Source organism: Adiantum capillus-veneris, chromosome 7 (genome assembly GCF_014529385.1).
Source record: "Adiantum capillus-veneris isolate H3 chromosome 7, ASM1452938v2, whole genome shotgun sequence".
NCBI lineage: Eukaryota > Viridiplantae > Streptophyta > Polypodiopsida > Polypodiales > Pteridaceae > Adiantum > Adiantum capillus-veneris.
The window spans coordinates 74,951,390-74,977,632 of NC_140937.1; the positions used below are offsets into that span (position 1 = coordinate 74,951,390).

The 26,243-nt window shown below is 46.5% G+C and overlaps 1 protein-coding gene across 8 annotated transcripts in view; it reads right to left on the minus strand.

Annotated features, from left to right (window-relative positions):
* Window positions 1-1,299: 1,299 nt before the first annotated feature.
* The window catches only part of LOC147454072 (uncharacterized), a 96,971-nt gene continuing 72,027 nt past the window's right edge, over window positions 1,300-26,243 (minus strand). For 6 of the 8 annotated variants that reach the window (XM_086516079.1, XM_086516073.1, XM_086516074.1 and 3 more), the window contains one exon: window positions 1,300-2,079. In XM_086516079.1, the coding sequence (XP_086372205.1) occupies window positions 1,880-2,079 (200 nt within the window). In that variant the 3' untranslated portion in view covers window positions 1,300-1,879. The remainder of the gene's footprint in view (window positions 2,080-26,243) is intronic. The other 2 variants (XM_086516078.1, XM_086516077.1) reach the window with 1 other exon arrangement.

Here is a 26,243-nt window from a genome sequence, read left to right on the forward strand (position 1 = left end):
GAAAAATATAAGTCTCACTCAAGGAGTGAGGGAAAAATGGGAAGGAAAAGCGATAAAGATGTATTGAAATCAAAGAAAAACATCTTCTCACTATGAAGCCTTATCTATAGCATACATCGCCATTGACATATATAGTTTGATGAATACATTAAAGACCAACATTGCTAGCACAATTTTTATAATCCTCATCTGACATCACTAATAGATTTCCCTGACTTCTAATGAAGATACTCTAATCACAACAACTTGGATGTAGTTATGTAAGCAAGGAGCTAACATCAACTAGCAAGACAAGCAAGCTGCAAGTTTTGCTAATCTAAAGAATTACCTTGTTTCAGCTCTTGTTCTCAAACTTCCTAATTTGTCTCAAGAATGTGAACCAATTTAAAATACTCCTCGTACAGAACATGAGCACCAATTTTAGCTTTGCTTGACAATCCCTAAAGTAGACTGATACTTAAGGGACATACAAGATGGTACATTGTGGTGCATGTGAAACTCCACATCTAGCACACAAATACTGGTCGACAAATATAGTAATTGATCAGATAAGCGTCTGCTTTGTTTCCAGATGCTTGTTAGAAATCTAAGCAACTCGGACATCTTCCCTTAAGTTTTTGGCCTTTGAAGCAACACGAGAAGTTTTGGACAAATTCTCACAATATTTCCAACATTCCGACTTACCACAACATCATGAGCTTCTGTGAGGGAGGCGCTGCATACCTAGCTAGGTACGATTGGGGGCAGGGGACTGCCGGCCCGGTGGGGGGGCCGGTGGTCCCGTGCCCCCAATCGTACTTAGCTAGGTATGCGGTGCCTCTCAAGCAGAAGCTCATGATGTTATGCATTGTATGAAAAACACTGAGAAAGACTGTTTTCCTACATGAGAAAATTTCTAAATCTTCTTGTGCCAAGGGCTTCTCAGCTGAATGTCGGTAAACTAGTCGAAATGAGACTTTATTTTCCTTTCATCTTCCCGGGACTCACTAAGACTATGTTAGGGACCATTCAATGGATCAAGAACATAATCTTGATAATATGTGTACACTACTTAACATTCTCCCCATAAAATGTAATGAAATCTGTGATAATGCCTTAAACCTGTACACTATGAGAAAAGGTCAATAGATCCTCCAGTGTATCATGCTGAACAAATTGACAGGAAATAAAGAATGCCTCTGCAACATTAGTTCTCAACATGCCAGAGCCCAAAAAAAAACCTTGTTTTCTTTCTTCCAAGGTTTCAACGACCACCTTCAAAAGGGAAAGAATGTTGTTGAGCCAATCTGTCTGGGTTTACCACCGGTATTTTCAGGTAACATGGAATCACAACTTGAGTACAAGAATTGTAGGCATATCTGAAAACTTGACGTGTGAAATATGTACAATTCTCTTATAAAATTTATTTGCACAAAGAAAAATGTGTGCACTCATCTTATTGCAAAATCTCAGGTAATTTAACCTCATCGTTCAGAACGTATCTCCTGGTATACATATCGTACTTCGACATGGACCTCTCTAAGAAACTGCCTACATTCGACAGTGCTGCGATTTCTACACAATGGAGCAACCACATGATCTGCATACACAATCATGAAAATACTGGAAATATCTAAAAAGAGCACCTACAAATATGTACAGCAGGAACGGAGCTCTCCTCCCTTGGCTATGGTGGATGGTGTTGTGGGTTGTCCCCCTCGCGGGCAAGCGCATGCCCACATTGCTGATGGTTGTTGTGCTGCTGTTGCCAGTGGCGGGCCGCGGTGGCCGTCGGCTGTACGCTGTTGGACAGGGTTGGAGGCAGTCTTTGTGCTTTTGCAAAGAGCTAATAATTGGCATCCCATAAAAATACAGGGTTACAGCTGAGCAAGCTCCGGACCTAAGAAGAATCAATTTGCTGCCACGTGGAATTACAGGTGGAATGTAAGCCTGAGATTTCAAGCCCAGAAGTTTCACCGCTTGTTTTTCTTCGTGTATAGAAGTTCGCACAACTCGGGGGATCTTGCGTGTGAGATAGAAAAACTGATAGATCGGTCATCCCTGTCATCATGCTCCTTGAATCTAACAAAACAGCCTCACCTGAATAAACAAAGACATGATTAAATGATCAAACTGATGCTGGATTCAAATATCACTAAACAGGAAGGTCAACTAGATGAGCAGTTGAGCAAACTATTTGAATGTATTCAGATAAGGGTCTTTACATCATTTTGATTTTTCAGTTCTTGAAGGGATTGCAATTTGTTGTTTTGAATTGAAAGGCAAAAGCTTCTGCCTCTGTCTCTGCGTGTGCGCGCGCGTGCGTGCACATGCGAGTGTGTGAGTGTGACCGGGTTTAGAGTTGAGTTTTGCATCGAGTCCAAAGATGCAACTGATCATGGCTCCCATTTGGTTAGTCACAGGCACTCCCTCTCTAAAAACGTAGTCCACTACGAAACTCTTAGTCAAAACTAGAATCCTTCTGTGCGCGCATTACGTTCTTTCTCTAGATGCTCTTCACTTTCTCTAGTGAGTGTTCATTTTCTGTTCTCTCTCTCTCTCTCTCTCTCTCAAAAAATGTGGTTCACCATTTTGTAACAGATTGGTCTCATAGGTCATTTTGGCCTTTTGAAGACGTTAATAAAAAATTTCATTTCATTTCATTTCATTTCTCTCTATAGAATTTGCTGTTTTACTCTCTCTCTCTCTCTCTCTCTCTCTCTCTCTCTCTCTCTCTCTCTCTCTCTCTCTCTCTCTCTCTCTCTCTCTCTCTCTCTCTCTCAAAACTCTGCCAAAAATTCTCTTTAAAAGCACGTGCTTTTGTACTTGCGTTTTTCAAGTACGTACTTGCGTTTTTGCGTTTTTTGGACCTGGCATCTGACCTCAAAGGCAGCTAAAGTAAACCCCTCATACCACAAATGCGGTGAAATGTTATATTAAACATCTTCAAAAGGCCAAAATGACCAATGAGACCAAACTGATACAATCCTTGTGGATCTAATTCAATGCTTGGGTACAAAAATAAAATAAAGTGAAAGACAAACTAAAAAGACTAAAACCGTCAAACTGAAAATCATCATTATCATCATCATCCATGCCTGAGGATGCCCTGCATCGGGCGTTGTTTGAGAAAGTATAGCAAAGGTCACTGAAGAGCTTCGTCAATGTCCGCCTCGGTAAATAGTCATACTGGGCATCTCCCATGTCGTGCTAGAATAGTCCTGATTCTCTGGTGGAGCCTCCGTCGATGTCGTGGTCACCCTCGTAGACGTGGGCATCTAGCTCTCCCAAGCTCAGTGGCTTTGTCCACTAATATACCTCTGGTATAAGTTGGCTCTGAAGTCTGTTGTGAAGCATGCTCATCTAGCTGCTGATTCCTTGCTCTAAAGAAGTCAATGATCTCCCTCTGTGAATGTCTCCCACTTCTCCTCAAGAGACTCTCCCTGTGTCTGCGAAACTCTAGCAAAAACAACCCGAGGAATCTCTGATCCTGATATCTCATGACTCTAGCCAATGGTCCAAAGCCCTCTCTGAATAGACATGAAATCGCCCTGGTATCTCATAGTATAAGCCACTTGAGTGTCAAAAAGCCACAGATTTGATCGAGGTTCCTGAAATTGAACCTGCGAACACATCTTCTCCAATCCTCCCAAGGCTGCAATAGCTCTCGTCAATCTAGTCTCTGCTGCTCTCCTCAATGAAAACACCGGTCCACTGAAGACTACCCCAAGATAGGTGTATGCATCTGTATACTCCACCATCTCCTGGCCATATATAAAAGTGGGTGCTGACCTCTTGACCCATTGTGGTGTGGTGTTAAACACAATAACCTTGGTTTTCCTCGGGTTAACAGACAATCCACTATCATGGGCAAATGTGTACAAAGCATCTAAATGATGTTGCATCCCCTCCGGAGAGGCAAAAATCAACGCAATATCATCAGCATATAACAATAGTGGGCTCCATGTCCCTACCAATTGTGCTCCTCTATCACCATCCCTCACAATGGAGACAACCTCCTCATCCACATACATACCCAATAGTGTAGGAGATAGCAGGCAGCCTTGTTTCACCCCAATAGTGGAGTGAACCAAATCAAAAATCCCCTCTGGAGTGCATACATGTCGCACTACTGACTTGTATAGAGCCATGATCCCCCAAATCAACTCCTCTTATCTCCTGCAGTCTGCACATCAATCTAGCTCTGGGCACTGTATCGAAGGCTTTGGGGAAATCCACAAAGCAAAACACTACTCTCCCTCCCCTGTAAAAGGCAATTTTCCCTTTCTCGCTCGCCGCCTTCACCTCTGGCATCTGCTCTTGCATGTGTGCTACCTGTGTTAGAGTGAGGTCATCACCCAAAAATATCCCAGTTTGCTTGAGTGTTGGTCTCTTCTTCAGGAATTCCTTCCTAGCTTCCAGCATAGGGAAACGTATAATGAGTGCTCTTTCCTTGGGCCTTCCTTTCTCATCACTTCCTTCTTGCCAACTCTCCAAGTACCTGTGTGTGTGGGTTCAAAAATACACGTGCGCGTCAAGAGCTCTTGCACTACTACTTTTCCACTGTCTGTGAGACCTGTAACGCGCACATGAAGGGCTCTAGTCTTTCTCTTTTGCTCCTCCTCAATTGTCATATTGATGATAGTGGATGTCGTTGTGGCTTCATGCATCTTATCTTTTCGTTTCTTTGCGTCCTCAATCCACTTTTTAGCTTTATCAACCTTCTCTTGTGTTTTGAATAGGTGCTCCATCCATGAAGAGGTTGTTCGTGCCTTCTCCTCTTCCTCTTTCCATAGAGTTTTCATTCAAGCTCCTTTGTCATTGAGGTTGATTTTCTCCCTCCTTTGTGGGGGTATTTTTGCAAGCTGCGAGGTCTCCCTCAAGTGCTTCGATCAATGCATCCTTTTCATTCATGCGTTCTTCCATTTTTTATTTCCAGGATTCAAACGCAGCAAGTGCATCCTCTAATCTTTTTTGCATCATACATTCCATTACATTCACTTTACACTCACAATCGTCTGCATTTCGGCCTTCAATGATGTGTACATCTTGTCCCACTTACTATACTTTCCTCATATCTGCATACCTAGCTTTTTTGTAAGTCTCCGCCTTTGCATATATCTCTTTTTCAATGTCACCCCTCAAAAGGCTCAGCTCCACTTTAATCATGACATGTACCTTCTCAAACATTAAGTCATCTTTGACTCTAGAAAGTCTCTTTGCTCACATAGAACTTGGTGATAGTGTGCTCTCTCGATCCTCCGCCTAAAGTTGCTTCGATTTAGGCGGGGTTTCATAAATATCTTCATCTCCGAGGTCGGCTGATTGGTCCATCTCCCCCACAACCAGCACGGCCCTGTAGAACTTGTTCTCTCACACGCTTGCACTATCTGTCCCTTGTGGTACTTGCTTTGCACAAACCTTCTCGGTGCTACTTTGCTTGGAAGAGAGAGAAATGAAATGAAATGAAATGTTATATTAACGTCTTCAAAAGGCCAAAGTGACCTATGAGACCAGAAAGTTACAATGCGGTGTATCTGATACAAAGTCAGATTAACAATATAAATTAAGCTAGGATAACAAGATATAAATACTGCGGAATCCTAAGCTAAGCTGATAGGTGTGAAAGGTGAAAGGCGTGAAATGTGTGAACTAAGCAGTACAATGTGTAGAAAATATGGGAGGGAAGTAGAGATCCATCTTCAAAGAGATCATCTTCATCTGCACTCTGGACGACGAAAAAGTATGGCTTGAATCCTTTGATGTATCCTCCTTCAAAACTGTGTAACTCCTCTTCTCCATGGGGGTCGTCTAGATCTCTCTAGCTCCAATGCTCGGTCTATGAGAATGCCAGTAGTGCGGGCAGACCTCTCCACTGTTGGCTGCTCCTCTATCTGTTCTTCTGGGTGTACAATATCTAGTGGAAAGAAATCTGTGATATGTCTCTGGGGTTGTCTCTCTTCAGCTCTCCTCAGTAAAGTTTCTCTATGCCTGTGTAAATCAAGTAGATATAGCCCAAGACATCTCTGATCCTCATAACTCGTGACCCTAGATAGAGGCCTAAAACCTTCTCTGAATAGACAATGAAAACGGCCTCGTATCTCATAGTACACTGTGCAATGACATATGTAATGTACCTCTGTCTCTGACTCTAGATGGCATAAGCGGCATATCCTGCTATCTGCGGGTGTCCCTCTAAATCTGCTAGTCTCAATCTCGAGCTGATGTGAGGATGTGCGTATCTGGCCAATGGCACAACACAAACCATGAGACAAATGCGTGTCCATATAGCTAGGTCGAATCACAAATCCATCCCCCGTGAGGTGGAGAAGATGCTCTCTATAGAAAGCCATCTTTGTGCCCAACTCTTGTATCGACTCTATCCATGTCCTCCTCGTGTCCAGCTGGATCAAATCGTGACGAATGAGTCTATTAATCTCTACCCGCGTCAAAGACCTCAAGGGTGCCTGTAGAGAGTATTGAAAAGGAGGCAACCTGTCCATGGTGAACCCATGTGTCTGAAACCATGATGCCATCTGTGCATACAAGCATGATGTATCCCCTTCTGGTGAGTCTCTGGGATACCTTCTGGTGAGTCAGATATCAGCAAAATATCATCAGCATATAGCAACAATGGGATCCACGTCCCTGCCAGCTGGGCACCCTTGTCACCCTCTCTGTCAATGTAATCAGACACCTCATCAACATACATATCAAATAGAGTAGGAGACAATGGGCAGCCTTGTTTCACTCCAGTAGTAGAGTGAACTAAATCAGATACCCCTTCCGGGGTGCGTACATGTCCCATCACTGATCTGTACAAAGCCATAATCCCCCAAATCACCTCTATGGGCACCCCCATCTCCTGTAGTCTGCGCATCAATCGAGCTCTTGGTATCATGTCAAATGCTTTGCGAAAATCCACAAAGCTACAGTAGATCCGTCTCCCATGTGCTCTGCCCTCCTCAATGATGGCCCTAAGTGTCAGGACTCAGAATATGATCAAGAGTGGAGAAACCCCTCCTGAAGCCGGCTTGACCCTTTGCTCGTACACCCTCGTTCTCTGCCCAATTACTCAAGTGTTGCTCCAGAATAGATGCATACAACCGTGCCAATGTGTGTCCAACCATAATAGTGCGGTAGTTCCCAGGCTCTGTAGGGTCACTAGCCTTGAAGATGGGCACAATATTAGACAACCTCCAAGTCTCAAGTAATCCCTCACACATGGCACGATTGAACAACACTACGAGAACCTCCATCAGCATATCCCTGGAATGTATAAAGTGCTCCGCTACTAGACCGTCATGATCATATGCCTTCCTGGTCCTCATCCTGTCGATGGCCATTTGTACCATCTCAGGTGTAATGAAAGTGCTCGTAGCTGGGCAAGGCTTGGTAGGGTCTGGAAGGGGTTCCTGTCCAGGAACCGTATATAATGATGTCGCATATTGGCCCCACACATCAGGTGAAGTAATCACTGGGGGAGGGGAGTGCTCATGGAAGAGTCGCCATGCCTCTCTTGAGTCCCTACTCAAGAACATCTGATATAAGTCTTGTTCCATCTGAGCTAGGTAAGCTCGCTTCTTCCGTCGCACAAGGCGTCGGAAAGCAATCCGAGACTGTCTGTGAGTGATGACTCCTAAAAGAAGATCCCTCTGAAGTTGGGCTCTCATCTCTCTGCATTCCTCATCATACCAACTATTCTGGGGCATGCTCCCAGATTGTCGTCTCTTGCCCCGCTGAGTGTGTGGGTATGCAACTAATGCAGCCCTGTGCAGTGTCTCAGTCATTAGAGTGGTACACTCCTCCACTGAGAGGCCTGTACCATTTGTGCCACCTGTGCCTTCCAATAGACGGTCCCAGATCTCCTCTGTATAAACGAAATCAGTCTCCGGTGTAAATGTATAGCGGGTGTGTGACCTGAGAGAGAGAGAGAGAGAGAGAGAGAGAGAAGCCCAAAAAATTGCCCGTCTGCTGTCTGCCTACCTCTGCAATTACACAATCATGCTGTGCTGTGTGCTGCTACAAGGTGCGAAGTCTGTGTGCTTCTTTGTCTACTCGCTATGCTGCCCTTCCTGCTGTACTGCTCACTCCCCAGACCTGCACGCGCTGCCTGCTGTAACCCTACACCAGTGTGCGCTGCTAGGAGGAGGACGACATCAGCTACCTGCCCGCTCTTTCGGTCACTGCATACCCAGCCTCTAATCCCCAACCGTAGTTGTCGATCCTACTCACTGCTATCACCCCAATCCTACTCACCCCTCAAAGTGTCTACACGAAGGTTATGGCTGAGGCTAGTCTGGTAGAGGTTAAGGCTCAGGAAAGGGCTAAGGGTGAAATGGACGATTCGAGAAAGGGTTAAGATAGAGCGCCTCTCATTGCCTTGGAGCGGCATCATTTTTTGTTTCAGCTTGCAGCATCGTTTGCTACCCGCATAAAATCCAATGTTTTCTAACAGTTACGCCTTAGAGCTTTTTATTAAAAAAAAGTTGGGAGCGTCTTTTTACTTCATGGGGGCACTGTATCTCCTAATGTTTTATCCTGCCTGTGATCTCACTCTGACTGTACATCGCTACTACCCCCCTTGCAGCCTCGAGCTTCTTCCTATGCCGACTTCTACCAATGCTCAGCCTCGGCGAGTTATCCTATTCCCAGTTGCTTCCTCCCGTGTGACTTCAACATCACCCTCTTTCGGATTCTTGGAGCTTGCAGATTTCAGCTAGGTACCCTCTTTCTATCACCTTCAAGTTTAGGATTGCTCCACCACAAGCCCAAGGTCTGTGCTACTAGCCTCCGACGTTGGCATTTTGGTGTGGACAGCTTAATACTTGCTCTATCGGCAGCTTCGTGGGTTCCTTGATTTACTCCAATCATTTACCCCTCATCCTCACATCGGCTTTTGTGCTTCATCGAGCGTGGCTTTCAAATCTCCTTTGAACCTGTGTCTCTACTTCACGAAACTGCAGATATGTCGACTTTCAGCAATGAAATGCAGATCTTTCATCCCTTGGAAAAGTTGGACAGTTCGAAATTTATGGTTTGGAAGATGAAGATATTTTTCTTATGGGGAACGATTTATGAGACTAGACTTATGGACAAAAATAATGCCACTTGTCCTACTGTTTTGGGTTCCTCGACTGCTACTTCTGGATCCGCAACTCCTACCTCTTCTACTAGCGATTTATCTACTAGATCTGGTACTTCATCATCGGTTCTTACTCAAGCCATGGTTGATACGTGGAACAAGGCCAATCGCAAGGTGTTTTCCTATCGCATCGATTGTGCGAATTCTATGATTTCACTTCTTGCATCATTTTGGTCAACACATAAGGTTGAAGATTATCTCTGCAATTTGTACGAGGCGGTTATCCCCAGTTGATTGCTTGCTATCGTAAAGACTCTGCTAAACCTTCGATTGTCGCAATTCTCTTCCCTTTGAGCTCTTATGTTTCACATGCAACAGCTTCGAATTGAGCTTGCTGTATGTGGCAAGGTGATCACTTCAGAGGATATGGCTACTCGACGATTGGTCAAGCTTCCCTCATAGTCCGCTATCTGGCAAAATCAACCTAATGTCCTAAACCTATTGAGGAAGACATGAGCACATAGCAACTAGACATTATCGGAGACGGCTTGATCGTCACAGACATGCAATGGTGATAGTTCACTTGGGAGCGGGACAGCTTCTACCCTTGCTCCTCCCGATGCCTTGGCCGAGATATTGGCTGCCAGCATTGCCCTTTAGCCTCTCCCTTTGCCCTACTTCTATGCTACTTCATTTGGACTTGGAGTATTTCCAGTTTCGACCTAGGCAACCTTTCTCCTTTGGTTAGAGTGTTCTATTTCAAGAGGGGCTACCTTTTTTTTGCCTCTCTCCACCTGCTTCACCATTAGCTGATGAGCTATGATATACTCATCTTTGAAACTTCAATTTCAACCTCTTTTGCCACTTATTCCATTTTTCAGCCATATTTTCAGCTTCCATGTTCGACTTAATTAGTGCAACCTCCATTGATCATCATCTCTTGGCACTAGATGGTTCGTCATTTTTGGCTTGGCACTCAATTTGGTTCTCCAAAATTGTTATGAATCTGGTATCTTCCTCAGCAGCTTCTTAGCATCTGTTGTTGGGGGAGGGGAAGGGGGGGGTGGGGGGGTCAAAGCTTGACATTCACCTCCCAGCTGCTTTCACTCCTGCTTAAAACTTTTGTCACGTGCACTCGGGCCCTTGGTGCTGTAGGTTGGCCACCCTTTCACCTTCTTGGTAGTGATTCTAGGCGTTTGCATGATGAATTTTGCCCAACTTTTGTTTTATAGTTTTTGTGTTGTTTATTTCTGAGAGGTTTTTCCCGACCCAGAGTTCGCTATATCAGCATAGCCCCTATCCTCAAAACTACAGAGTAGGGTAGAATTTTACATCAACAACAAGGTCCTTATCCTGATTCGTCGATTGGAGTTTCCTAGCTGGAGAATCCACTACGACACTATTCTTGTAGCGCCAAGGCATCCCCAAGAGAGCATCACACCCCTCCAAAAGCATGATGTGAAAGGCCCTCCCCGTCCAACATACCCTTGAACATGCAAACGGAGTGAGATCGAAGCAATCAAGTTGTAATCCAAAAGGGAGAGCATCGATACTAGGGCTATGTAAAACCATCCATGTATGCATCTGAACAGCCAATACTTGTCGTGGGGCTGGAGGAATGGGTCAGGAAGCACTCGTACTTGCCTCTTTAGGTAGGGGAGGGGGAGGCTTTTTAGGGTAGTGTGCTTAGCTTGCAAGGCGCCCCCTCTTGGGGCAGTCCTAGTGTGGGGGGGGATGGGCAGCCTATTGGGAGGGAGCCTCCAAGCGTATTTGGGGTACGGCCCATCCCCAACGTTTTTGGGCAGCCAGGCAATCTCTTTCAATTTCGGATTTGGAGCTGTGTCAATTCGGCAACTTCAGCCAGGAGGCATTCCCGCAACACTAATTCCTTAGGGCAGCCCACACATGGGCGAACACTTCTAGCAGTCATGATTTCACTATCATCTACCCTTCTTAACTCCGGCCTCTCTTCGCCAAGGGGAACCCCGTAAAGGATTTAGGGTGTGGAACATTGCTAGATTGCTTTGGTTTTCCAAGTGTTGCCAAGGCTTCCCACAAGCAGAGCAAGCTTGCGGCTGTCGGATCCATAAGAAGACAATCTAGCTTCCTTCATCATAGAGATAAGTGTTTGGACAGACGTGCCATCTTGTTCAACTCTCTTGAAGTTATTGACAGAGTTATCCCTATGGAGGACTTCATGTAGGCTGATCTGGAGTACCAGCCTTCTCTTGCACATGCAAATGTGGAGTTTTGGCCCGTCTTCATAGAGGGGTAGCAAGTTGATGACAGAGTTGCATCTTTTGTACCAGCTTGCGGAATGCGGATTTTGAATGACACACGGGGATTCCTCCTAGAAGGAGAGGATGTACTTTTATCTTTTTAGATGGAAGTTTCCGTTCTGGCTTCAGTCGACTCTTGATCATTCGTTATTCAATGGACCAGGTGCATGTTCCAGTCCATGTGTTGGAGGTGGCTTTGGCAGGCAGAGGGGGATTCTTATATCTCCAGTACCACTTCTTGTATGATCATCTTGTGAGAGTGAGCATGTGCTGAAGAGAGAGAGAGAGAGAGAGAGAGAGAGAGAGAGAGAGAGAGAGAGAGACTACAAACGCTATGTGTAGGAAAGGGGGCGATCAGGCCGTCCATTGACTACCATAGCAAGAGAACCTCGATGTCAAAGTGGGTTCCCGATGTGGAAGTGGGTATCCCCCTGCCCCCATAAATAGGTGCCCAAGGGGAGGTAGGGCAATGCCTGGAAAATTCCCCCACGACCCAACAAGAAATAAATGATACATGGAAATATACGAGGGTGGCCGGCCCCAAACTTGGGCGGCCGGACCAGGTACAACCTAGACTATGGGTGGCCAGCCTGGAGGCATACTAGCCGTACAAGTATGCCCTAGACAAGTGAAGCAGCAGAGTGGTGTAAGTCTAACACCCCCTCTCAGCACCTGATGCTGAACAAACCGCGTGAAGCCGAAGATGTGAGGCAAATGATAAAGATGTCTGCTGCGATGTCCACTGAAGGACAATGCTCTGGCGAACTCCGCGAGTGTATCAGCAGTCTGGGGTGTCCCAACCGCCAAGAAATCTCCATGGTAAAGTGCCGTCACGAGTAGTGTAGCAACTATTGTACTCCATCGATACAAGGGAAGCTATTGCGTGAAGGTCCCGAACTGAGTCTGAAAAAACTTCTTGTCGTGAAAGAAGTGTCAATAGACCTGCAAGTGTCCCGCCAAATAGGATCTGTGGTGTTTGTAGTCAAACTGTCTGGAGAAAATAGAGAAGCCCACATGCCGTCATGAGAATGACCGTAACCCAGTGTGGCCAGGTGGTTAAGTTGTGTAAAACTCCAGGAAGGCCAGATGTAGCAATTTGCGCCGTAAACGTCCTTCGAAACAAGGAAAGCCAGACTAAACAGTTTGCACTGTAGAAGCTACCGTAAGCTACAGTAGTCACCAAGAGACTGCATGGACCACCATCAAATGGTGTCCTATCAGTAGGTAGGGTAATCCAAGATGAGGGGAAAGCCAGACTCAACAGTCTGCGCTGTGAAGGGCCTCTGAGAAGAGGTGTGGTCAGACCAAGCTGTCTGCACCATAATCCTCCTGTATGAAGAAGGGAAGCCTGACTGATAAGTCTGCGCTGTGAATATCATCTGAGAAGAGGAAAGGCCACACGAATCTGTCTGCGCCATGAAGGGCCTCTGAGAAGAGGTGTGGTCAGACCAAGCTGTCTGCACCATAATTATCTTGTATGAAGAAGGGAAGCCTGACTGAACAGTCTGCGCTATGAATATCCTCTGAGAAGAGGAAAGGCCAAACCAATCTGTCTGCGCCGTCTTGCCTATATCTCCTCCCTCCAATCCTCCGGAGTCAACCAAAACAAAATCCGCACCAACACCAACACCAAACCGCAACTCAGTGTGGCTCTCAATGTGAATGAGTTGGGAGTGGCCTACTGCCCCAGGTCGGGGATAAGTCAGCGGTAAGATTACAGGGGGTGAGTGTAAGCAACTCTGAAGGTAGCAATCCAAATGATCAGGAGTGTAGAAGAGCAACTGCACTACCATCCAAGCCAAGCTCCGGGTGACTCTTGATGTAGGTGCGTAATGATGTCTGATCTCCCGCATCTTGCGGGTAAACTCTCCAAAAGAGTCCAAAGCACTGAAGTTCCACTCCAGTCTGTAGATCCAAGCAATGAACCTATCCAAGAAGAGATCCAAGATCCTCTCCCTAAGTCCATGTAGATGCTCCTGTGTAAGCAAGTGATCTGACGTGTCGAGGTCATGTGGTAAGTGTCTGTCCACCCAAGATGGTGGTGTCTTCTTTGAGAATGTCGGAATCCCATATGCCATGAGCATGCCCATATCTCGTGTGAACTCCTCTAATGAGTGCATAGGTGTATCCATAGCAAACCACAAGTCACCACCCCCTCTGGAGTGCGCAACCGCCGAATGATGGCTGGAATGAATGGATCTCCCAAGGATCGTACGCCCGTAGATGATCAAGCCGATGTCGAAGATATCGTGTACTGCAGCAATCAGTAAGAGACCGCACTGACCATAACGGATGGTGTCCTGGCAGGAGGTAACTTCATCATCTGTAAAAAACACAAGCCATGTGTCTGCTGTCCACCCAAAAACGCAATTGCAAGGTGATGAAAATGCTGCTGTCCAGCGATTCTCAGGGTGCTTGTACGCTCCCGACACAGTCCAGAGCGGTGCAGAGGAGTATGGGAAGGGTGGTGAATCCCTATCACTGCCCCAGATCGGCTGAAAACGGAGAAAACAGCAAGGGGTAATGGCTAAAATCTGATGAAGATGGAGAGGATACGGGACCGCCAAGGCACCGGATGCCAAGCCGGTGTGGAGGGCAAGATCTCGAGACTCCCTTTGATGCCAATGCTCAGCGTTTTTCTGAAAACGCAGCAGCAAGGCAAAAACTCAAGGCTGCCAGAAAAACGCAGATCTGGCCTTGGAAAACGCAGGGCTGATCTGAAGCTGGGTGGTGCATTTTTCTGCAAGGAGGGGACGCCAAGAGAGGGAGCAGCAGATCGCAGCCAACAGGGCCAAAAAACTCAGCCTGAACCAAAAATGCTGATGCTGCTGAAAAACGCTAGGCAAACTCTGCACTTTTCCCATGACGAAAACTTGCAGAAAGCTAGCGCTTGGCCTTGCAAAAGGAGATCGCTGGCTGATCTTCTGGTTCCTGCAAAAATGCTGGCAGATCTGATCCTTTTGGAGAGGAACCTTATGCGAGGATGTGCCTTAAGACACAGCGGAGCCTCAAGCTGCTGACACCATGTGAGAGTGTGCGTGTGCGGAAGAGAGAGAGAGAGAGAGAGAGAGAGAGAGAGAGAGAGAGAGAGAGAGAGAGAGAGAGATGAAATGAAATGATATATTAACGTCTTCAAAAGGCCAAAATGACCTATGAGACCATCAGATACAAAGTGGTGAATCTAATACAATGTCTGAAGTACAAGTACAAAAAGTACTGAATGTAAAATGAAAACTGAAAATGAAGTGTGAAATGTGAAATGTGAAAATGTAGAATAGGCCCTCAATGACACTCTGGGTGTCGTACTAGAATGCCTCTGATCCTCTGCTGGAGTCTCCGTCGATGGAGTGTGCTCCTGTGTCTCGGTCGTGGTCGTCTCGATCTCCCGAGTTCAGTCGCCCTGTCAATGAGGGTGCCTCTGGTATGAATGTGGGTACAACCTGTGCTGGTGGTTGGTCTCCTGGCTCCCTCGATCCAAAGAAGTATGTGATCTGCCTCTGTGACTGTCGTACTCCATGTCTCCTCAACAGACTATCTCTATGTCGGTGTAGCTCAAGTAGATATAAGCAAAGGCATCTCTGATCCTGATACCTCATGACTCTATCTAGGGGTCCAAAACCCTCCCTGAATAAGCAATGGAAGCGCCCTCGTATCTCATAATACACAGTGCAGTGGCATATGTACTGTAGCTCTGTCTTTGGTTGTCTATCGCATAGTTGGCATATCCTAGACTCCGGTGGTATCCCTCTGAATCTACCTGTCTCAATCTCCAGCTGGTGTGAGGATGTGCGAATCTGACCAATAGCACATCGCAGACCATGAGACAAATGAGCGTCCATGTAGCTCGGACGAATCACAAACCCATCTCCCGACAGTTGGAGAAGATGCTCTTTGTAGAAAGCCATCTTCGTGCCCAACTCCTGCATCGGCTCTACCCATGTCCTCCTAGTGTCCAACTCTATAAGATCCTAACGAAAGAGTCTAGTGATCTCCGTCCGTGTGACTGGCAGGGAGGGTGCATCCATTCAGGCGAGGCATGGCGACTCTTCCATGAGCACTCCCCTCCCCCAGTGATTACTTCTCCTGATGTGTGGGGCCAGTATGCGACATCGTTATATACGGTTCCTGGGCAGGATCCCCTTCCAGATCCTACAGAGCCATGTCCACCTACGAGCACCTTCTTTACCACTGAGATGGTAAAGAGAGCCATTGACAGGATGAGGACCAGGAGGGCTTACGATCATGACGGTCTAGTAGCGGAGCACTTTATACATGCTAGGGATATGCTGATGGAGGTTCTTGCAGTGTTGTTCAATCGTGCCATGTGTGAGGGATTACCTGAGACTTGGAGGTTGTCTACTATTGTGCCTATATTCAAGGCAGGTGATCCTACAGAGCCTGGAAATTACCGCACTATTATGGTTGGACACACACTGGCACGATTGTATGCATCCATTATTGAGCAGCAGTTGAGTAACTGGGCAGAGGGTGAGGGTGTACGGGCAAAGGGACAGGCAGGTTTCAGGAGGGGTTTCTCCACTCTTGACCATATTCTGACACTCAGAGCTATCATTGAGGAGGGCAGGTCACATGGGAGACGGATTTATTGTAGCTTTGTGGATTTCCGCAAAGCATTTGACATGGTACCGAGAGCTCGACTGATGCGCAGACTGCAGGAGATGGGGGTGCCCACAGTGTTGATTTGGGGGATTATGGCTTTATACAGATCAGTGATGGGACATGTACGCACCCCAGAGGGGATATCTGACTTAGTTCACTCCACTATCGGGGTGAAACAGGGTTGCCCATTGTCTCCTACTCTATTTGGTATGTATGTTGATGAGGTGTCTGATTACATTGACAGAGAGGGTGATAGAGGTGCCCAGCTGGCAGGGACGTGGATCCCATTGTTGTTATATGCTGATGATATTGTCTTGATCTCTGACTCACCAGAGGGTATGCAGCGACAGTTGGATGCATTACACAGTTTTGCAGAGGATAGTGGATTGTCTGTAAACCTTGGTAAAACCAAGGTCATGGTGTTTAACACCACACCGCAGTGGATCAGGAGATCGGCACCGACCTTCACGTATGGTCAAGAGATTGTGGAGTATACAGATGCATACACTTACCTTGGGATAGTCTTCACTGGGCCGAGGTTTTCTTTGGGGAGAGCAGCAGAGACTAGACTGACCAGAGCTTATGCGGCCTTGGGAGGCTTGGAGAGGATGTGTTCGCAGGTTTAGTTCCAGGAACCTCGGACAAAGTTATGGCTCTTTGATACTTTAGTAGCCTCAGCTATGATGTATGGGGTACAGGTATGGGGACCTTCTGTAGGCCAGGATGGTTGGAGACGTATGGAGAGGCCCTTGGTATCTATGATCTCCCGATTGATTAGAGCCAAGGCCTCCGTACCTCACGCGATCATTCGAGCAGAGCTAGCTGCCCCCCCCATGGAGATTGAGGCGCTTACCAGATCAGTGTCCTTTGTGCAAAGCCTATGGGATACTACTAGAGACAGATATGCTAGACTGGCCCTTGAGTCTTCCAGACAGTTAGCTCTACAGGGGGACACTTCATGCTGGTATGCACAGATGACTTCATGGTTTCAGACGCATGGCTTCACCATGGACAGGTTGCCCCCTTTCCAGTATTCTCTTCAGGCACCCTCGCTGTCTCTTACACGGGTGGAGATCACTAGACTCATTCGTCAGGACCTGATCCAGCTCGACACCAGGAGGACATGGATAGAGCCGCCTCAGGAGTTGAGCACGAAGATGGCTTTCTATAGAGAGCATCTTCTCCACCTCACAGGAGATGGGTTTGTGATTCGACCCAGCTACATGGACACACATATGTCTCATGCTTTGCGTTGTGCCATTGGTCAGATACGCACATCCTCACATCAGCTCGAGATTGAGACTGGTAGATTCAGAGGGATACCAGCAGACAGCAGGATATGCCGATTATGCCAGAGAGAGCCAGAGACAGAGTTGCACTACATATGTCATTGCACAGTGTTCTATGAGATACGGGGGCGTTTCCACTGCTTATTCAGAGAGGGTTTTGGTCCTCTATCTAGGGTCATGAGTTATGAGGATCAGAGATGTCTTGGACTATATCTACTTGAGTTACACAGGTATAGAGACACTTTACTGGGGAGAGCTAGAGAGAGGCAGTCCCAGAGACACATTACAGATTTCTTTTCACTAGATATGGGACAGCCAGAGGAGCAGCCACCATTGCAGAGCTCGTCCCACACTCATTCGACCACTACTGGCACTCTCATCGACCGAGCATTGGAGCTACAGAGATACAGACGACCGCGACTGAGGAGAGGAGCTACACAGCATCGACGGAGACTACAACAGAAGATTCGAGCCATACTCTCTCGACATCCAGAGTGCAGATGAGGATGGATCCTCACCATTTCTTCCATCTTTGTTTCACACACTGTTACATCCAGTTTACCGGGTACCTATTGTATCAGCTGCTACACCCACGTAGTTTTAGATTGTAGTAGTAGTAGTAGTATTTTGTTCCACTTCTAGTTCTTTTCTAGTTCTTTTGTACCCAGACATGGTATTAGATTCACTATTTTGTAACTGATTGGTCTCATAGGTCATTTTGGCCTTTTGAAGACGTTAATATAACATTTCATTTCATTTCATCTCTCTCTCTCTCTCTCTCTCTCTCTCTCTCTCTCTCTCTCTCTCTCTCTCTCTCTCTCTCTCTCTCTCTCTCTCTCTCTCTCTCTCTCTCTCTCTCTCTCTCTCTCTCTCTCTCTCTCTCTCTCTCTCTCTCTCTCTCTCTCTCTCTCTCTCTCTCTCTCTCTCTCTCTCTCTCTCTCTCTCTCTCTCTCTCTCTCTCTCTCTCTCTCTCTCTCTCTCTCTCTCTCTCTCTCTCTCTCTCTCTCTCTCTCTCTCTCTCTCTCTCTCTCTCTCTCTCTCTCTCTCTCTCTCTCTCTACGCGGGCATCTCCTACGCGGCAACAGGGGGCTCGGTGACGGCACTGATGGGGAACTAGCAGCAGAGGGGGCAAGGGAGTTCTGATGCAGGGCAAAGGTGCAAGTAGGGGGCGCGGCAGACCAACGGGGGCTCAACACAATTCGTGCAGATTGCAAGGAAATCAGGACACAGCGTTGGAGTTGTATCGCGCGCTGTAGGTGGCGCAGAGTAGACCAGAGGTGGCGCGCAGAAAAACAGAGGCAACACAGCACGCGCAGGGCTGCAGAGTGCTCGACAGTACTACGCGTAGTAGGTCCCGACATCCTACGCGTAGCAAGTCCCTTCATCTACGCGTAGGAAGTCAATAGCTCAAGTTTTAAAGAAACTCTTAAGCCTAAGGTAAATTTGGCTCATTGCCCGGGAAGTGGGTTCACACGTGTCTCTCTCTCTCTCTCTCTCTCTCCCATTCGCGAGCTGGTCCTCCTACGCGTCGAGCGAGCAGGCCCTATTCTCAGTCCCCCACCCTAGTACCTTACCCCACATTTGGGGCCCGGGTTCGATGGATCCGCCTACCGAAGAGGAAGGGCCGGGTGTAGATAGCTACACCACCCCAAAAAAAACAACGGCTACTTTCAAGCGGAGAAACACAGATACTGTACTATCACCAGGATCATTACGAGTGGGGAAAACGTCCAAGATACATGATGAACTAATGATGGAGAAGGTCCAGGTGATGCTCAAATCAGAGCTAAACTACATGAGAGATGACATCAGGAAGGAAATACACGTGAGCGCTGAGAGCTATAGGAACTCCATGTATGGAGACATGATGAGAACACTAAGGAGAGAGATCCGGGGGATACAGAATGAGGACAGTCAGATCTTGAAAACGGAATTACGAAACCTAATCAAGGACGAAGTAAATGTAACAGAATGCGTTATGCAAAAGAAACTCGATGAGGCAGTAGCAAGTTTTGAAGCATGGAGAACAAATATGGAAAAGCAAATGGGGGAAAAACATGCAATAATCGAGGAGCTAAAAGGAGAACTGGCGGCTTGCAAATCTGCAACTAAGGAGAAGGGAGACGACCAACCTTCGGTGCTGAAGGAGCTCGAAGACATGAAGGATCAGATGAAAGCTCTACGGGAAGGAGATGAACAGAAATCGAAAACGGCATCCTCATGGGCGGAACGTCTTTTTAAGACACAAGAAAAGGTTGATGAAGCAGAGAAATGGATTCAGGATGCGAAGAAAGGGAAGGCCCAGATACCCGAGACCACACCTACCTCCACCATCATTAATATGACCATTGAGGAAGAGCAGAAAAGGAAGACTCGGGCTCTGCATGTGCGGGTCACAGGAGTCAAAGACAAAGAGAATGTAGATGAGCAAGTGAAGGAACTGATACAACGCATGGGCATCACAGAACCCACTCACACAAGTGCATGGAGAGTGGGCAAGAAAGGAACCGAGGAGAAGGGAAACGTAAAGGATAGGGCACTTATTCTCCGCTTCCCGAATATAGAAATAAGGAAAGAATTTCTAAAGAAGAGGCCAACTCTTAAGAAAACCGGTATGAAAACCGATATTTTCCTGGGAGATGACCTTACATTGGCACAAGTGGCACACATGCAAGAGTTGATGCCAGAGATCAGGGCAGCAAGAGAAAAGGGCAAAATCGCCTTTTATAGAGGAGGGAAGGTAGTGGTTCTCGAAAAGCGCTCATCATGACGGTGCGAGAAGTATGGGGCGACGCTCCGGATAGCGGCGTGGAATTGTAATGGATCATATAGGCTTGATGTAGGTGCCTTTGAAGACAGCTTTAGGGACAGAGACATAGTTTTCTACTCAGAGACACACCAGATACCGGGACAGCGTATGCCACACGTGAAGGGTTATTTATGGGAAACAGTTGGTCGACCAGACAAGAGATCTCTATAGGGTAGCCGGGGTTCAGGAGAAGTAGCAGTCTTATTTAAAGAGGAGTTGAAACCACTACTACAGATTATCACGAAAGATGCGCAAGCAAGGTATATGTGGGTGAGAATGAGAGCCGAGACAGGTAGATTTCTATATATCGCTATATGCTACTTCCCTCCGAGTACCTCAGTCTACTCCTCACCTAAAGGACAATCCCCTTTCTCCATATTGAATAATGACATATGGGAGTTCTCTAGAGATGGAGACATCGTTCTCTTAGGAGACTTTAATGCCAGAACGGCCAACTCTCAAGCAGTATTCTATGATACTTCTGAGGAAATGCTCAGAGAAGTGGATTTATCACAAAGAGGGCTTACTAGAAACTCACAAGATAAAGAACACACTGAATATGGGAGACATCTCATGGAGATGGAAACTATACATGGTTTGGCCATACTTAATGGTCTAGAGAATTTCCCGTTATCTGGGGGATTCACATGCTTCCCGCACAGGCATGGGGCCAGTACAGTGGATTATGTCATGACTTCACCAAGCTTTATTTCTAGTATCAAGGACTTTATGGTGGGACCCAGGCCGGTTGGGATTGCAGTGGATCATGCTCTATTGACCTTATCAATCTCCTTCCAATACAATGCCTCTCATGTACAAACGAAGAAGACACACACAAGATATACTTTCACGCCTGAAACTGATTCAATCTATGTGGAAAAGATCTATAATAGGATGTGGGCAGCCGAGCCAGTATATACTGTAGAGGAGATTACTTCTCAATTAACAGAGATACTACATGGAGCAGCACAAGAGGCATACCCACATACTCAACCTGATCAGAAGAGAGGATCTGGGAACACGCCTCAAAACAGTTGGTATGATGAGGAATGCAGACAGACGAGAACCCAAGTCCAGAAAGAGCTTACCCAAGTCCAGATTGCTCTTCGGTGTATAGTACGTCGCAAGAAAAGGGCATTTTTAGCCAAACTGGAGAAGGATCTATATCAGCTCTTCTTCAGTCGGGACTCACATGAGGCCTGGTGCTTATTTCGCCAGTACTCACCGCATCCGACGATCACTTGTCCTGAGATCTGGGGTCAATATGTAACATCATTATATATGGTATTTGGCCAGCCTCCATTACCAGATCCGCTACAGCCATGCCCTGCTACTAGTACTTTCTTTACTACGGAAATGGTGGAAAAAGCCATTCATAAGATGCAGACAAGAAGAGCATATGATCATGAGGGTTTAGTAGCAGAACATCTGATCCATGCTAGGGATCTACTTTCAAAAGTCCTTGCTCGTCTGTTTAATCGGTTCATGTGTGAAGGATTCCCTGAATCTTGGAAATTATCTACTATCATACCTATTTTCAAGTGAGGGGATCCTATGATACCCGGGAACTACCGTACCATTATGGTAGGTCACACTTTCACCCGACTGTACGCATCCATTCTTGAACAAAAATTGAGTAGATGGGCAGAGAATGAGGGCATAAGGGCACCAGGACAAGCTGGATTCAGGAGAGGTTATTCCACTTTAGATCATATTCTTACGCTCAGAGCCATTATTGAGGAAGGAAGAGCAAATGGGAGAAGGATGTATTGTTGCTTTGTGGATTTTCGGAAAACTTTTGATACAGTACCAAGGGCCAGACTGATGCGTAGGATGCAAGAGTTAGGGGTCCCCAAAGAGATTATTTGGGGGATCATGGCCTTATACGGATCAGTAACTGGTTATGTACAACTGGTTATGTACGTACTCCAAAAGGGAATTCCGACGTTGTTCATTCCACCGTTGGAGTAAAGCAGGGATGCCCACTGTCCCCTACTTTATTTGGTATGTACATCGATGAGGTATCAGATTACATTGAGAGAGAAGGTGACAGAGGTGCTCAACTTGCAGGGTCATGGATCCCTTTGCTGTTGTATGCAGATGATATTGTATTGATAGCAGAATCACCAGATGGAATGCAGAGGCAGCTATATGCTTTACATAAATTCGCGGAGGACAGTGGACTGTCGGTAAACTTGGGTAAAACCAAAGTTATGGTGTTTAACACCACACCGCAGTGGGTTAGGAGATCAGCACCTACATTTGCATATGGCCAGGATACAGTAGAGTACACAGATGCATACACATACCTGGGGGTGGTATTTGCAGGACCGAAGTTTACTCTTAAGAAAGCAGTGGATGCTAGATTATCTAGAGCCTCTGCGGCCTTGGGAGGGTTGGAGAGGATGTGTTCACAAGTGCAGTTTCAGGAACCACGAACAAAACTGTGGCTCTTTGATACTATGGTGGCTTCGGCTATGCTTTATGGGGTCCAGATTTGGGGACCATCTGTGGATCAGGATAATTGGAAGTCAATGGAGAGACCTTTGGTATCTATGATTTCCCGATTGATTAGAGCCAAGCCTTCCGTACCACACGCGATTACCTGAGCGGAACTAGCGGCCCCTCCGATAGAAATTGAAGCTCTTACCAGATCAGTGTCCTTTATGCATGGTTTGTGGGATACAAATAACTGCCGATATACTAGATTGGCCCTCGAATCCTCTCGACAATTGGCAATGAAAGGGGATACATCATGCTGGTATGCGCAACTGTTATCGTGGTTTCAGAGACACGGGTTCAGTATGGAAAGATTACCCCTCTTCCAATACTCAATTGCGGCTCCATCACTGGCAATTACACGAACGGAGATTAATAAAATCATCCGACAGGATCTTATACAGTTGGATACTAAGAGGACATGGGTAGACCCTACACAAGAACTAGGCACGAAGATAGCCGACTACAAAGAAAACTTCCTACAACTATCTGAAGATGGATTTGTGATTCGCTCGAGTTACATGGATACCCACCTGTCTCATGGTTTGAGATGTGCCGTTGGTCAGATTCGTACATCCTCACACCAGTTGGAAATTGAATTTGGCAGATTTAGGGGAATCCCACCTCAAAGCAGAATTTGCAAGTTATGCGGAAGGGAGCCGGAGACAGAATTACACTCCATATGCCACTGCACAGTATACTACGAGATACGTGGGCGTTTTCACTGCCTCTTTAAAGAAGGCTTTGGACCTCTAGATAGAATCATGCAATACCAAGATCAAAGATGCTTAGGCTTGTACCTACTGGAACTACATCAGCAGAGGGATAATCTAATGAGAAGACAAAGAGCACTACAGCCTCAGAGGCAGATCACAGATTTCTTCGGATCAAGTGAAGCAGGAGTGGAAGGGGAAGCAGGAGGCCAGCAGCCAACACAAAGGAGTACCCACATTCATACCAAAGGCACCCTAATTGACAGAGCGATTGAGCTTAGTAAATCAAGACAACCAAGACCAAGAGGCAAAAGCACACTTCACCGGAGGAAACTACAACAAAGGATTAAAAGCATTCTAGCCAAACACCCAAAATGCTCCTCAGAAGTTTATTTAATACTTTGTATTTAGTTTTTCACATTCACTTTCACACTTTTCACACCTAGTACTTTAGTACTAAGGTACCCAGACATTGTAACAGATTCACCACTTTGTATCATTTTGGTCTCATAGGTCGTTCTGGCCTTTTGAAGACGTTAATATAACATTTCATTTCATTTCTCTCTCTCTCTCTCTCTCTCTCTCTCTCTCTCTCTCTCTCTCTCTCTCTCTCTCTCTCTCTCTCACCGGATCAGAGAGAGCAAGAGAACCTCAGTTTAGCAGACGTGGAAGTGGGTATCCCCCTGGCCCCATAAATAGGTGCCCAAGGGGAGGTAGGACAATGCCTAGAAAAATCCCTCACGACCGAACAAGAAATAAATGAAATATATGAGGGCGCCCGGACAAAGGTGAGTGGTGGACCCCAAACTCGGGCGGCCGACCAGGTACAACCTAGATTATGGGTGGCCAGCTCGGAGGCATACTAGTCGTACAAGTATGCCCTAGACATGTGAAGCAGTAGAGTGATGTAAGTCTAACACATTTGACTTCAAAGGATGAGGCCTAGAGGTGGAGCATGTGGTGCCAAATGCTTAGCTACACCACATGCTCAGCTGACTATAACGACAGTTCGAGGAGGTTTTGTTAGAGCCTGGACTACCATCTCCATGTTTTGTCTTCACCGACAATAGTATGGCCCTACAGATTCGGTCACTCCTATGTCGGTGTGTATTGGATATTCATTGCACGCTTGTGTGAGTACATTTTCTAAAGCACAAGTGGAAAACGAAAAAGTTTTGGCAAAGATTCTAAGGAAGCAAGTTACAACTATACAAGTGTATGTGCTTGTCCAATTCTGTATGGAGTTAGGCATATTGTTCCTATAGATTAGACCTTGAGTTCTATCTATTGATAAAATAATCCTCTATGGGTCTCACGTTTTTTAAGACACAAGTTACCAAGGAAGTAGTTTTACTCCAGTTTGTCTCAAATCTTTCTTCTATCTTAAAAGGCGTATTGCCTTTAGGTGGGAGGTTGTTGGGAATAAAGGCATTTATGCCTGTGTCAGGTGCCCGCCCATATGAACGGGCACTTAAATTAAAAGTCCTCTCAATGTACATAACATAAGGGCATAAGGGCATTTAGGTGATGACAGCCCTACATCTGATGATAAGCGGGCTGAAATGACCAAGATTCCTTATGCATCATCTGTTGGCGGTTTAATGTATGCTATGGTTGCTACATGTCCAGACATTGCATTTGCGGTGGGAGGTTGTTGGGAATAAAGGCATTTATGCCTGTGTCCAGTGCCCGCCCATGTGAACGGGCACTGGACACATGCATAAATGCCTTAATACATTGCCATATGTTACTTCCCCCCCAGCATGTCAGTATATGCTGCACCCAGAGGACAGACGCCTTTCTCTATACTAGATGATGATATATGGGAGTTTTCTAGGGATGGTGATATCATCCTCCTAGGGGACTTCAATGCCCGAACGGGCAACTCTCAGACAGACTTTATGACACTTCGGATGAGATGCTTAGAGAGTTGGGTGTGGGTGAGTTGGGGCTTGACAGATGCTCACATGATAGAGAGCAGACGGAGCATCGGAGATACCTCACGGAGATGACGACCACACATGGGTTAGCCATACTTAATGGCTTATAGCGATTTTTTGGAGCAGCCGGTTTCACATGCTTTCCACACAGACACGGGGCCAGTACAGTGGACTATGTTATGGCACAACCGAGCTTTATTCCTTGTATTTAGGATTTCATAGTGGGAGCCAAGTCAGTGGGTGTAGCAATGGATCATGCTCTTTTGACATTATCCGTTCCATTTCAGTATAGTAAGCCCAGATATCAGGAGGCAGGTCACATACCCATTATACATTTACACCAAAGACTGACTCGGTTTATACAGAGGAGATCTATAGCCGTCTATGCACAGCTAGTCCTGGTCTCTCAGTGGAGGAGTGCACCACTTTACTGACTGAGACACTGCATGGTGCAGCATCAGAGGCATACCCACACACTCAGCCGGGTCGGAGGCGACATTTTGGGAGCATGCCCCAGAATAGTTGGTAGGATGAGGAGCACAGAGAGATGAGAGCCCAGCTCAAGAGAGATCTTCTTTTAGGAGTCATCACTTACAGACAGTCTCGTATTGCTTCCCGGCGCATTGTGCGACGGAAGAAACGAGCTTACTTGGCCCAGATGGAGCGAGACTTGTATCGGTTGTTCTTGAGTAGAAACTCAGGAGAGGCATGGAGATTCTTTCATGAGCACTCCCCTCCCCAAGTCGTTACTTCTCCTAATGTGTGGGCCACTATGCGACATCGTTATATACAGTTCCTGGACAGGAACCCTTCCAAATCCTACAGAGCCATGCCTGAAGGAGTACGAGCGGAAGTGCGACGCGAGAGAGAGTGCGAGAAGAAGAGCACGACGATATGGTGAACTCGCTATACTGTAATGTGTAGAGCATAGTGAGTTCTTATTAGGTTTTAACAAAAGAATATGTGTACATACTAGGCGGCCCGCCCACTTACCTGGGCGACCACATTGGGCTTTATACCCCAACAACCT